This window comes from Neomonachus schauinslandi, chromosome 4, assembly GCF_002201575.2.
Source record: "Neomonachus schauinslandi chromosome 4, ASM220157v2, whole genome shotgun sequence".
NCBI classification, from domain to species: domain Eukaryota; kingdom Metazoa; phylum Chordata; class Mammalia; order Carnivora; family Phocidae; genus Neomonachus; species Neomonachus schauinslandi.
Window position 1 is genome coordinate 26910653 of NC_058406.1, and position 13641 is coordinate 26924293.

General features: G+C 43.0%; 1 protein-coding gene and 1 pseudogene across 2 annotated transcripts in view; one reads left to right on the forward strand and one right to left on the reverse strand.

Annotated features, from left to right (window-relative positions):
* Positions 1 to 1150: 1150 nt before the first annotated feature.
* CLSPN (claspin) overlaps positions 1151 to 13641 on the reverse strand; it is a 32086-nt gene continuing 19595 nt past the window's right edge. For both annotated transcript variants that reach the window (XM_021683694.2, XM_021683693.2), the window contains 12 exons: positions 13422 to 13576; positions 12317 to 12543; positions 11672 to 11783; positions 6182 to 6257; positions 5861 to 5964; positions 3646 to 3810; positions 3432 to 3553; positions 3063 to 3190; positions 2634 to 2736; positions 1973 to 2055; positions 1549 to 1710; positions 1151 to 1261 (listed from right to left, as the gene is read on the reverse strand). In XM_021683694.2, coding sequence (XP_021539369.1) covers positions 1151 to 1261; positions 1549 to 1710; positions 1973 to 2055; positions 2634 to 2736; positions 3063 to 3190; positions 3432 to 3553; positions 3646 to 3810; positions 5861 to 5964; positions 6182 to 6257; positions 11672 to 11783; positions 12317 to 12543; positions 13422 to 13576 — 1548 coding nt within the window. The remainder of the gene's footprint in view (positions 1262 to 1548; positions 1711 to 1972; positions 2056 to 2633; positions 2737 to 3062; positions 3191 to 3431; positions 3554 to 3645; positions 3811 to 5860; positions 5965 to 6181; positions 6258 to 11671; positions 11784 to 12316; positions 12544 to 13421; positions 13577 to 13641) is intronic.
* LOC110574887 lies at positions 6513 to 6999 on the forward strand (annotated as a pseudogene).

The window sequence follows — 13641 nt, forward strand, 5'->3', positions numbered from 1 at the left end:
AAAACCTACACCCTAACTCCAGCAATTAAATTGGTGTTCCCCATCTGCCCATCACAAACTGGCACAATTCATCCAATTTGTCAAGTCCAGTTCCTGACAGTGAAACCACAGTATTCACATGGTGTTTTTCCAAAGCAGCAGTGACACTCAGTTCTGGGGGGTGGGGGGGAGAATCTGTCTAGAATTCTGAGAGCCTCATGATTGTTCAGGGAAAATTGGGAGTGGGGGGGCAATTCTCTTCAACAATATTTTGATTATAAACTCGATAGTGGTCTTCTCTCTAAATAAGCAATGAACTGTTGTCCTCTGGTCAGGGCAATGTAATAAATCCAGTTGAATGCAATAAATAATGGTTATATGTCTTTTTGTCAGGATGAGAAGGGAGGTCCTTGAGCAACTTTGTTTCACATTGAGAATTTAATCCCAGGAGAGAGCTCTCTCTGCCCCATCGGATACATAATGTTGAAGACATCGGGTGTATATAACCCTTAATCTTCATCCTCGTAGTCCAGAAAATTAGGGCAAACATCTTTCTGACTTGGGTACTGATTTGAGTCCTTACTATAGGGGAAGCAAATGTTAATCGGCAAGTTGAGGCTGCCTCGGGAAGAGGAATACAGGAAAATGGAAGGGGCGAGACAAATATAACGGCCCATCTGTTGGTTCCAAGGTCCTCCAAGAAGGCTCTTTCACTGAGTCCAGGTCACTGTGGGGCACATCTTAGGGTGTGAAGGATTCCTACTGGTATCGACATCGGCATTCCCTGTTTTCTGGAATTTTCCGTAATGCCACACTTTTTCATCCTCCTCCTCCAGCCACCCCTTTCACAAAGAGCTATCAAACCAGGAGGCTGCTAGGATAAAATGTCAAATGTATAATGGAGGAAGTGAGCCTTCACCCAAGCATCCATGAATTAATGTAAACACTGCAGAATTAAGATTAGTGGCCAACCCAGGAAATAATACTAGGAAAGGAAAAAGACGTCCAGAGCGATGCAGTGGAAAGAACTGAAATCTCTGTCCATAATCTTAATGCACTGATTATAAAGGGGAGCAGAGGGGAGGTCATCCATGTGAGCATCAGTTCCAATCTTCAACGCCAGAAACTTCTCAAAGCAGTCTCAACATAAGTGCCAGCACCCTTGATGATATTAGCTTTCCAAGTATCTGAAGATGCTTTGCTTCAATCCTGAAGTGCTATCATCTGTTTTGAGGCGCTTGGGTGAAGGGGATGTCATTAAAGATGGAGCCCTTCTCCTTACCTAGAGAGCAGAGAAAGAGTCAGGACCAGCTCAAGACCCTCATACAAGTACTTACCTTCCATTAGCTCTTAAGAACACATAGTTAAATCATGGATATTTAGGAAAAAGAGAAATATAATCTTTCCAGGAAACTTTCAAAGCTGATTACCTACTGGAGGTACTTCATTGGGGAGTGCAAGATTAACACGCCAGCATAAGCCTTTAAGCCAGAAATATCTATATTTTTTATTTAAAAATCAATCAATCTTGCCCTGGAGAGCCACCAAATCAGTTCTCAAATTCCCTACCTGAGGCTTAGATGATTCCTTCGCTGCCTCAGTCTTAACAGGAGAAAGTGTATGGAAGACAAAGTTTCTTAAATTTCGGGGTGCACTGGGGTTCAGGTCAGAGAGGGCAGCCAGTTTCTGAAGCACAGCTTTGGGCTGGTTTAGCAGTGAGCCTGTCTTCAGCTGAAGAGAGAAGAGTCGGTTGGCATCAGATCCCAAGTGCCAAGGGAAGAATGAGAAGTCAGTCCCACCCTGCCTCCCCAGGTCTTGAGGGGACATATTCCTACCCCACTCAAGTAAAAAAGAAAGAGCAGAATCTTTTGACATCTACTTTCATTTCCTGCAGCCACCTCCCTCCGCTAATGACAGAGTACTCCCTTAGCCTGACCTGGGCCTATAGAACCTTGCAGATCATGACATCCGCCTAACCAAGTCCCCAACCAACCTGGTGGGCACTTTCCGGCCTGATGGCTTCAAAAGGATTTCTGAGTAAAGACTTTGGTTCTTGAATAACCACAGCATGACTGGCTGAAAAGACAAGACAGAAAGGCTTATTCTGGGCAAAGCTGGGTAGAATTACCTTTAAATCTAAACAAGCTAAGAAGCCTGTAACTAAACGAATAAACTAAAGCTTAAAAACTCGGATTATTTTATAATGGTGACTTGAAACTATAGTAAGGAGCGGCAGGAAGACAGACGACCAACTTGAACGTTGACAAATAGTTAACAGTAATAAGCAAAAACAAGCATGGTAAGAGTACAGAATAGTGTTTAAGAGCCTCATTCTGGAATTAGATATATCTAGGTTCAAAGTCTAGCTCTGACACAATCCTGGGCAACTAAATAAAGAAGCCAGAATTCCTACTCTGAGCTGCGTTAAAAGATAAAGTCAAACCAGCTACCTATACTCACAAGTACAATGTCCACTGCCCAATAGTCTAAGATCCAAAAACACTGTCATTTCCCATCTTGGAGGACCCTCTTTAAGACAATGTTAGACACAGGACCATGCCTAAGCCGCAACAGTCCCTAAGGCTGCAGTCGCTTCCAAGGCTCCAGCACGAACGGTCCAGGGGGCTGGACCCAAAGGAGGGCCAAGAGCTCACCATTTTTCTGTAGTGCTTTGGCTGTAACTTTCTTGGCTAGCATCATAAACTGACTGTCTTCCCCAATGTCGTCTTCTTCAGCTGCAATTTTCCCCTGCTGTGCCTGAAAATAAAAATCAATATTAACGGAAGTCTACCGCGTCCCCAAATGGCATAGCCTGGATTGTGAAGCTAAGGTACCGGGGATATCATTTGCTTTCTTTTTTGCAACCTTTGTTGCTATAGGCAAAAAAATTGATATTGGACAAACAAATACAAATTGAACTGCTCATGATCATCTTCTCAAAGCACAAAAGAAAATTCAAGGATTAAAAGGGACAGCAATAAGTTGCCCAAGATTTTGAAACTAGCCTGACCAGTGAGGTGAGTGGGTCCTCTCCTCCTCATAAACTAGGGACAGAACAGAGGACGTTCTTACAGACTTCCTACCTGGTCCCGAAGCCACTGCTCTCGTTCAATTCGCTCCTTCCTCCAAAGGGCTTCTGTCTCATCAAGCTGCTCTTCGATCTGATCATCATCAGAGTCTCTGTGGAACAAGTCCATCTGGGAAGCATCATCTAAAGCAAAGAGTCAAGGCTATCAGCATTCCGCAGTCTCCTGGGAGAAGGTGCCCGGACAGACACACAGAACTCATCGCTCATCATACACCGACACAAGCTTTCCCCACTAACACAAAGTCACGGTTACGGCCAGGTCCTCCTCAACAGCCTGCTGCGGTTTTGATTTCCACTTGCTGTCTTAAACTGGACAAACACGGATGCCGTACCATTTTGTTTCCGAAAGCAATGACCAAGATACCTATGTTTTTCCATCGGAATTTCCTCATTCGGCCAGGACCGTCACTGTGCAGATCCCCATCAGCGAGGTACCTCTCTTGGTATAAACGTAGCTCTCGCTTATCATCATCCAACATCGTTTTCCTGCGGGGAAAGTACAGCATTCAAAACCGGGACCACTCTGGCTGGTCGTAGAAACACCCCATTATGCAGAAGGGGCCTGTTGGGATACTGACATGTGTATTTTCTTGATTTGATTCTGCAGCTCCTCGTCAGAAGGAAGTACTTCATCAATTTCGTCCTGTTCATATTCGTCAAGCTCTTCCCCATCATACTCATCTTCACTTCCCACATCACTCCCCGACACCTCTGCCTCATCCTCCAGGTATTTCTTCAATCTCCTAGAAAAGAATTGTAAAGATTAGAAATGCAACAATGAATACAAACATACACAGACTATGGATGCAGTGAGAAAAGCAGAACATAGAGCCACTTAAATTTTAATAATATATTTTGAAGATACTTAAAGTCTATCATTTAATACACACTGTATGCCAATAACTGTCCTTTCCAGGCATTGTGGCATTATCTCAGGGGGGAAGACTATTATTCCCTTCAATTTACAGTTGAATGAAATGAGTAAGAGTAAATAGAGATGAAAGAGAGTAAATAAATTACCCAAAGTCACACAACTAGGAGGTAGCAGAGCCTAGATTCTTTAAAGCCAGAATCCCAATCTCCTCTATACATTTGGGACATACCTGCTGGCAGGTTCAGATTATTCTGTTCTGTATTTAAGCTCACCAGTGTTGGGAGACAGATTAGAGATGGTATGGTATAAAGACATAATAGATTGGGATCCCTTACAGCCACCAGATCTCGACCCCTAAGTTAGAGGCATGACTGAGGCTCAGAGTTACTGATAAGTAAAACCACTACTAGTTTTTGTGACCTCAGTTCCTACTGGGAACAAATCTGCTGTCACTTTGGGCTCAAAGTCCTGTCATCTCTGGTCATGAGTGGTAGAAGTTTGATGGCTATCTGAAGGCTGATTTTTACCAAAGACTTATGTTATTTTTTTTAAAGATTTTATTTATTTATTTGACAGAGAGAGAGAGAGAGATCTCACAAGCAGGGGGAGCCGGAGACGGAGAAGCAGGCTCCCTGCTGAGCAGGAAACAGATGCGGGGCTCGATCCCAGGACCCTGGGATCATGACCTGAGCTGAAGGCAGACACTTAACTGACTGAGCCACCTCAGCACCCCAGACTTACGTTATTCTTTTAAAGCTGAGTTCCTCTAAATTCTAGGGTTCCTGAGGAATTCCTTCGGAGGGCTACTAGCCACTGAGTTCTCTAATCGTCCCATTAGCCCCTTTGGAGCAGTTCAACTTTTAGCTGTCATTCTTTCTAAGATTTCATTTGGACAAAAGACTTTGCAGTTAAATAAGGTTTAAGAACCACTTCTTTAGAAAAATCTATAGATGACCCAAAGCTGTAGGAGATAGTTAATCTGAAAAATGACAAATTAGAACCCTAAACTTGATCTTAATAGAATGGAATGATGGGCTAGAGACAATAATATAAAGCTAGTAGGGATCAATATGATATCCAAATGTTAATTCCGAAAGTCATCCGCGTAAAATATAATATTGAATACCTATTAAAATGGTATTTATAAAACTTTTAACATCACAGGAAAATGCTTATGGATATCCTAAGTGAGAAAAAGCAAGATGCAAAAGTGTACATACAAAAAAAACCAAACAAACCTGCACAGATCTCAACTATATGAAAATATATGCATAAAAATGGTTATGGAGCAATCTACCATCCACACATTCATTAAATACTTGGATGGTGAACACAGATGATTTTTATTTGTAGCTTTCTGTCTTCTTTTAAATATTCTAAAATAAATGGTTTACTTTCATGAGCAGAAAAACGAAACGTTAAAAAAAAAATGAACGGGAGGTCATATGCCCAACACTAGGATGAGGAAAACCTGAAATGACAGTAAAAGACCCTACTCCTAGACAAGGAATTTTTGTTGTCTACTAAATCCTCAGGATCTATAGTGACTTAGCTCTTATGATCTTTGGTTACTTTACAAGTAGTGTGCGTCCAGATCATGGTTGTACCGCTACCCACAGCGGGAGTCAGACCACACCTGAGGATAAAGAGAGTATCTAGGACGTGAGGAGTCAGGAAGCAACATCATGTGAGAAACAGCTGAAGGAACTAGAGATATTTAGTATAGAACTCACTTAAGGGAGTACATAACCATCTTTGAAGACTCAAGAGATATCATGTGAATGGGGTTTATTTAATCTGTGTTGATCAGGTCTGTTAACAGCAACAGACCCAGCAGACTTAGGTAAACGGTACCAAGCTACAACTCAACCGTTAGGAGAACTTTCTCTAGCAATGGAAGGAATGGACATAACACCTACATTTGCCTTTTCAACCTCTCAGACTGCTTCAGGACCTCTTCCTCATCATCATCTTCATGGTCTTCCAGGGCCAGATCTTCATTAGCAGAGTTACTGTGTTCATCCTGAAAAATCAGAGTATCACACATAAGAGTTAAGCAGAATAGAACATGTCCTCAACTAAAACAGGAATAAACTTCTGCCCAAACATCTCATTCTAGGAAATGGCTTCGGATGACATGCCAAACTTAGAATTCTCAACAACTCAGACTAGGAAAAAGACAGACAGCAGCAGCAACACCTGGAGTTCAGTTAGGATTACTCTGTTCCCTTCAAACTCACCTCATCACTATCAAACTCATTATCATTTGGGATAAGCCGAAAGTCTCCAAATTCCTCCTCTTCACCTTCTTCTTCCCTAAAGTGCAAATCAAGAAACCAATAAATAGGTTGTTGAAAGCAAACTACAAGGATTCAGCCAACTTAGGAATTGAAAATATTTTATTGGCACCAACAATCTCTTTAAGAAACAGGAAACAAGATACCTTGCCTTTAAAAAAAAATTTGTGATAAAATACACATAACATAAGGCACCGCATCTCAGCTGGCCCGCCCAAGACACCCTGAGCGCCAACCCTATTCCCCCTCGCGGTCCCATTTCTGATCCAACAAGATGAAAGAAACTATCATGAACCAGGAGAAACTCGCCAAACTGCAAGCACAAGTGCGCATTGGTGGGAAAGGAACTGCTCATCCAAAGAAGGTGGTTCATAGAACGGCTACAGCAGATGATAAAAAACTTCAGTTCTCCTTAAAGAAGTTAGGGGTAAACAGTATCTCTGGTATTGAAGAAGTGACTATGTTCACAAACCAAGGAACAGTGATGCACTCTAACAACCCCAAAGTTCAGGCGTCGCTAGCAGCGAACTTTCACCATCACAGGCCAGGCTGAGACAAAGCAGCTGACAGAAATGCTACCCAGGATCTTAAACCAACTTGGTGCAGACAGTCTGACTAGTTGAAGAAGACTGGCTGAAGCTCTGCCCACACAATCTGTGGCTGGAAAAGCACTACTTGCTATCGGAGAGGAGGAGGAGGATGATGAAGTTCCAGATCTTGTGGAGAATTTTGATGAAGCTTCCAAGAATGAAGCAAACTGAATGGAGTCAACTTCTAAAGAAGCTGAAGTTACTGGGAGCTGCTATTTTATATGACTGCTTTTCAAAATTTTGTTCATGGATCTGATAAAATCTAGAGCTCTAATATTTTTAAGCCCAAGCCCCTTGGACACTGCAGCTCTTTTCAGGTTTTGCTTATACACAATTCATTCTCTGCAGCTAATTAAGCTGAAGAAGCCTGGGAATAAAGTTTGAAACAAGGTAATAAAGTTCTTTGCCTAGGAAACAAACAAACAAAATACACATAACATAAGCACAATGCCCAGCGCAGAGCCCGAAGCAGGATTTGATCTCAAGACCCTAAGACCATGACCTGAGCCGAAATCAAGAGTCAGACGCTTAACTGACTGAGTCACCCAAGTGCCCCAAAACTCTGTATCCTTTAAACAACAGTTCCCCACTCTTCCCTCCCCTCAGATCCTGGCAACTACCCTTCTACTTTCTGTCTCTATGAATTTGACTACTCTCAGTACCTCATCTAAGTGGAATCCTACAGTATTTGTGTTTTGGGACTGGCTTATTTCACCTAGCATAATGTCCTCAAGGTTCATTCATGTTGTCACATGTGTCAGAATTTCCTTCCTTTTTAAGGATGACTAATCCATTTTGTGTGTGTGTGTGTGTGTGTCTACCACATTTTGTTTCTCCACTTGGGATGCTTCCCTTTTTTTTTATTTTTTTATTTTTTTTATTTTTTTAAAGATTTTATTTATTTGACAGAGAGAGACATAGCGAGAGAGGGAACACAAGCAGGGGGAGTGGGAGAGGGAGAAGCAGGCTTCCCGCTGAGCAGGGAGCCCGATGTGGGGCTCGATCCCAGAACCCTGGGATCATGACCTGAGCCGAAGGCAGACGCTTAACAACTGAGCCACCCAGGCGCCCCGCTTCCATTTTTTTTTAAAAGATTTTATTTCTTTATTTCACAGAGAGGCACAGCGAGAGGGAACACAAGCAGGGGGAGTGGGAGAGGGAGAAGCAGGCCTCCCGCTGAGCAGGGAGCCCAATGCGGGGCTCAATCCCAGGACCCCGGGACCATGACCTGAGCCGAAGGCAGACGCTTAACGACTGAGCCACCCAGGCGCCCCGGGATGCTTCCACTTTTTGATCATTATGAATAATGCTACGATGAACATAGGTATACAAATATCTGAGACCCTGTTTTCACTTCTTTTGTGAATATACTTGAAAGTGGAATTGCTGGATCATATTCTATTTTTAATTTTTTGAGACACTGCCATTCTGATTTCCACAGAAGCTTCAACAGTTTACATTCCCACCAGCAGTGGATAAGGGTTCCAATTTCTCCATATCCTCACAAACACTTGTTATTTTGTGGGGTTTTTTTTTTTAAATAGTAGCCATCCTAATGGGTGTGAGGTAGTATCTTATTGTGGTTTTGATTTGCATTTCTCTAATCATTAGTGTTGAACACTTTCACGTGCTTATTCTTGCCTTTTTATTCTTTTTTTTTTTAAGATTTTATTTATTTTTGACAGAGAGAGAATGTACAAGCAGGGGAAGCAGCAGGCAGAGGGAGAGGAAGAAGCAGGCTTCCCGCGGAGCAGGGAGCCTGATGCAGGGCTTGATCCCAGGACCTCGGGACCATGACCTGAACTGAAGGCAGATGCCTAACGACTGATCCACCCAGGCGCCCCTTGCCTTTTTATTCTTAATAATTATGAACATTTATTAAGCACCAAGAGTATACTGCAATGGTTGCTATGTAAAAACACAATTAACAACATAGTGTCCCTGCCATCGAGTTTACAATCTAAAATGAAATACAACAAGAATGCTGTAAGCCTACCTCAAAATTTCCTTAACTTAGAAAGTGGCTATTTTGGGCGCCTGGGTGGCTCAGTTGGTTAAGCGACTACCTTCGGCTCAGGTCATGATCCTGGAGTCCTGGGATCGAGTCCCGCATCGGGCTCTCTGCTCAGCAAGGGGTCTGCTTCTCCCTCTGACCCTCTTCCCTCTCGTGCTCTCTGTCTCTCATTCTCTCTCTCTCAAATAAATAAATAAAATCTTTAAAAAAAAAAAAAGTGGCTATTTTGGCAAGTAAATGAGGCAAAATGGCCTATCATTTTAGGTACAATGTTAATAGGCTTTGAACATGATCCAAAGAATGTTTTACTTGTACCCAAACATTTCCCCCAATTACAGTAGGCTTGGTAAGAAAAAGAGCACTTAGAAATTGGGTAAGAACAATGAATTATTTCAAATTGCCTTGTCGGACTTTAAACAGAGAAATGCTTACTAGCCTGAGTTTTTCCACAGCTAGGGAAAACCCCATGACAAATATCATGAACTCAATCAAGCCTATCTTCTATTCCACTTGCAACTTTTCGACTTCCTCCTCCTTTCCCACAGGTAAGGGCCCCAGTGACGCCCCTAGCAGGGAAGAAAGTACTGTATCTAGACAAAATATCCTAAAGTTGTAGAGGGTTACCAAATTGAACTTCCAGGAAATATTAATTCCTATTTTAAAAGAGGAGTGAGCAAAGACAGCAGTGCACATTGGCTGCAGGAGAGGCCTGGGTATGTAAGATATGTAAACAAAGCAGCTGAGCTCAGTTCATGCATCTTCAAAGTGATTAAGAATATGGGTAAATAGTTGCTTTTCTGTCCCTTATTTCTGGTGTAGGGGGATTTGACAATTTAGCATCAAGATCCCAAATTGCAAAGCCTGTACTTTTGCCTATATCCATAGTATAATATTTAATAAATACTTCCAAAGTTTTCCTTGCTGGTCACATATTAGTTGACAAAGGCACACTGAAGGGATTTTGATTCTTACTGTCAAATGCAAAGACTGTTTTAAACATCTGAGTACATATAGTCTTAAACTATATATTGATTATTTTCTTTTTTTTATTTAAAAGATTTTATTTATTTATTTGGGTCAGAGAGAGAGAGAGAGAGCAAGAGCACAAGCAGGGGGAGCGGCAGGCAGAGGGAGAAGCAGACTCCCCGCGGAGCAGGGAGCCTGATGCGGGGCTCGATCCCACCTGGGATCATGACCTGAGCTGAAGGCAGATGCTTAACCAACTGAGCCACCCAGGTGTCCCTATACTGATTATTTTCAATCACTGATAATTCTTTGAATTTTTAGTGTTCTCTAAAAGAACACTAAATAGTAATTGGTTATAAGTTATCTGAAAAATGAAATAGAATTTAATTTACTCTGTAAAGTGCATGCACAAACTTTTAAAAAAATACACGCATACAAATATTTTAATTTGCCTTTTTTAAATTATTTTTTTAAATTTTTTTATTTTTTAAAGATTTTATTTATTTATTTGAGAGAGAGAGAATGACAGACAGAGAGCAGGAGAGGGGGGAGGGTCAGAGGGAGAAGCAGACTCCCTGCTGAGCAGGGAGCCCGATGCGGGACTTGATCCCGGGACTCCAGGATCATGACCTGAGCCGAAGGCAGTCGCTTAACCAACTGAGCCACCCAGGCGCCCTTGCCTTTTTTTTTTTTAAGAGAAATGTTGTGTTTAATGGTAAAGCTTAGCACACTTTTAACACCAGCCATGGCCTGAAGTCGAAGCAGCAGGGACAGGTAGGCAACCCCCGCGGAGTCTCACATGGTGAAGAGAATGAGGAAGGCGACCATCCCACAGAAGAGCCCTCTGTCCTCAGACAGGGGAAAGCCCAGAACGGCACAGGAGAAGAGCTGCTGCTTGACAGACGGGTTCCTGGCACAGCCAATGATGAAGCTGCAAACACTGGCTTCCAGAGCCAGCCCCTGAACCAGCCACACTAACTGTGGTAGCCCCAGCACCAATAATCGTGGCTGCTGGAGTGCCTGGGTGGCTTGGTCAGTTAAGCGTCTGCCTTTGGCTCAGGTCATGATCTCAGAGTCCTGTGATCGAGCCGCGTATCGGGCTCCCTGCTCATCGGGGAGCCTGCTTCTCCCTCTCCCCCACCTCCCCGCTTATTCTCTCTCTTTCAAATAAATAAATAAAAATCCTTTAAACAAACAAATAAACATGGCTGCCACGGCAACATCCCAGGAGAGAACACTGGTCTGGAACTCCGTCAGGCCCCCTGGAGCAGGGAGCTGCTGTAGGAGGGCTGCTTAGATGGGATCCTGGCCTACTCAAGGAGGCAGACACAGGCCTGACTGGAGCCTTGGTACAGCAGCGGATCAGAGCCAGAGGAATGAGCAGTGCCTGGTGCTCTGCACTGTCTGCCTCCCAGCTTTAGCTCTAGGTCTCTATTCTTGCCATTTTTGTTTTGTTTTGTTTTAAAGATTTTATTTATTTATTTGAGAGAGAGAGAAAAAGCACGAATGGGGGGAGGGGCAAAGGGAGAGAAAGAGGCAGACTCCATGCTGAGCATGGAGCCCAACTCGGGGCCTGACACGGGGCTCAATCCCAGGACCCTGAGATCATGACCTGAGCCCAAGTCAGACGTTTAATCGACTGAGTCACCCAGGCGCTCCATATTCTTGCTTGCTTTCTTTAACCCTGTTCTCCACCAACCAAAGGAAAGCACTGTAATTTCCTTACTTTGCAAACGAGACTCAAACGTACCGCAAGACTCTCAGACAGGATAGGAAGCCCCTAAGATGGTTCCTTATTGCTGACCTCAGGATTTTATCAGAAGACTGGGCCTTCCTACGTTCCCTCCAATCACTGAGACTCACCTGTCTGTGGGGAAAGAACCTGAGCAAAGAGCAAGTGCTTCTTCCATCGGATCCCCCAAGCTGCTCTCCTTCTCCTGCTTATTTAACTCTGATGGAGTCAGAGTAGAGGCATCTATATTACAACAAAGAAAAAGATTTGTCACCAAGAAATAACAGCTTTGTCCTCTTTCCCCAGCTCAATACAGTTCTAAGGTAAGCTTGCCAAAAAGATCCATTCATTCAACAAATCCTTATTTGGTGCTTACTATGTGCCAGGCACAAGGGATACGGTAGTGAACAAAACAAAAATTCCAGCTCACATAGAGCTGACATTCTAGCATCGGGGAGAATGGAACACGCAAGTGGAAACAAGTAGGCATTTATATGAAATTAACTATACTCTAACACTCTTCTAAGCTTTGCACGCATATTAACCATAAATGAGAAATCGCATGGCAAAAGCTGAAGCTTAAGTTGACATTTTACCACCTTAAGAAAGTAAGGGCTCCAAATGTCAGGAAGCTAAGAATTCAGCCTATACATAAGAATCCAGCACAGCCCTGTTTTCTGTGAACTTTTCACCCAAGGGTAACAGGCTTCTTTTCAAAGACACTGACTTAAGATATTTGGCTGTGGTGAGCCTGATTTTCTCTGTTGGCTATTTACCTTGAGAAGTGAATTTTCCTGAACAAAGATTCAGAAGTTCCTCCAGGTTCTCTTTCTTGTCATTCTTCCTGGGCTGAGTTTTTTCAGTTTGAGATGTGAACTTTCCGGTACACAGATCCAATAGTTCATCCATGTTAGCGTCCATGGCATTCTCATCCATACTGGCCAATGGCAAGCCAGGCTGCAAAGCCTGGTACTGATTCCTGTGATTTCTAACATTTAAGAACCTACAAACACAATGAAGAATATAAGAAATTCTCTAGGGGAAAAAACAAAGTAGTAGGTAAAAAAATCTAAAGAGGATTTTTTTTTTAAGAAGGGGGGAGGGGCAGAGGGAGAGAGAAAGAGTCTTAGGCAGGCTCCATGCCCAGCCTGGAGCCCAAGGCAGGGCTTGATCTCACAACCCTGAGATCATGACCTGAGCTGAAATCAAGAGTAGGACGTTTAACCGACTGAGCCACCCAGGCGCCCCATGGGGAAAAAAAATTGGATGTTTCTAAAACCTAACTTAAAAGCTGAATCCCAGGGGTGCCTGGGTGGCTCAGTTGGTTAAGCATCTGCCTTCGGCTCAGGTTATGATCTCGGGGTCCTGGGATCGAGCCACATGTAGGGCTCCTTGCTTGGCAGGGAGTCTGCTTCTCCCCCTCTCTATGCCCCTCCCCATCGCTCATATTCTCTCTCTCAAATAAATAAATAAAATCTTAAAAAAAAAAAAAATGCTGAATTCCAAACCAAAAGACTGTAGCCTTGTGATAATCTAAAGAGGGAGGGAGTTTAATAAAAGAATAAATGCTATTTGAAAGGTAAAGGGGTAAAGGATAATTTTTGGTTCCAATGCCAGAGTAGAACTTGGTGTTATGTCCACGTAATGTGCCACGGATCTGTAAAGCAGAGATCGAAGGATCAGAATGTCAGCAAGGACTATTTACGTTTTATTTTCTGGAGGGCCTTTGTTCAAACTTGCAGAATGTAATACTAATGGTCTGTACACCTTCTCTTTCTCAGAAGAGAAAGCACAGATGGAGCGACAGAAGCTCACTTTATTTTTAAACAAATTAAGCAGTACCCAGCACCATCCCACCCACAGAAACATAAAACTACCTACCCATCTGCATCCAACAGTTGGCTCTGAGTGTCATCTTCTAAACAAAACTGGAAGTCTCCGGCTCCTAGGAAAAGTGTCTTAGGCTCTGGGGAGGCGTTATACAGATCCTGGGAATCCTCGATGGGAAGTGAAGGCTCAGACAGCTTTCCTGAACTCTGGCACCAAAACAAAACCAAACAAAAACAAAACATTTTATAATTGTCATTCACTGTCATGACAA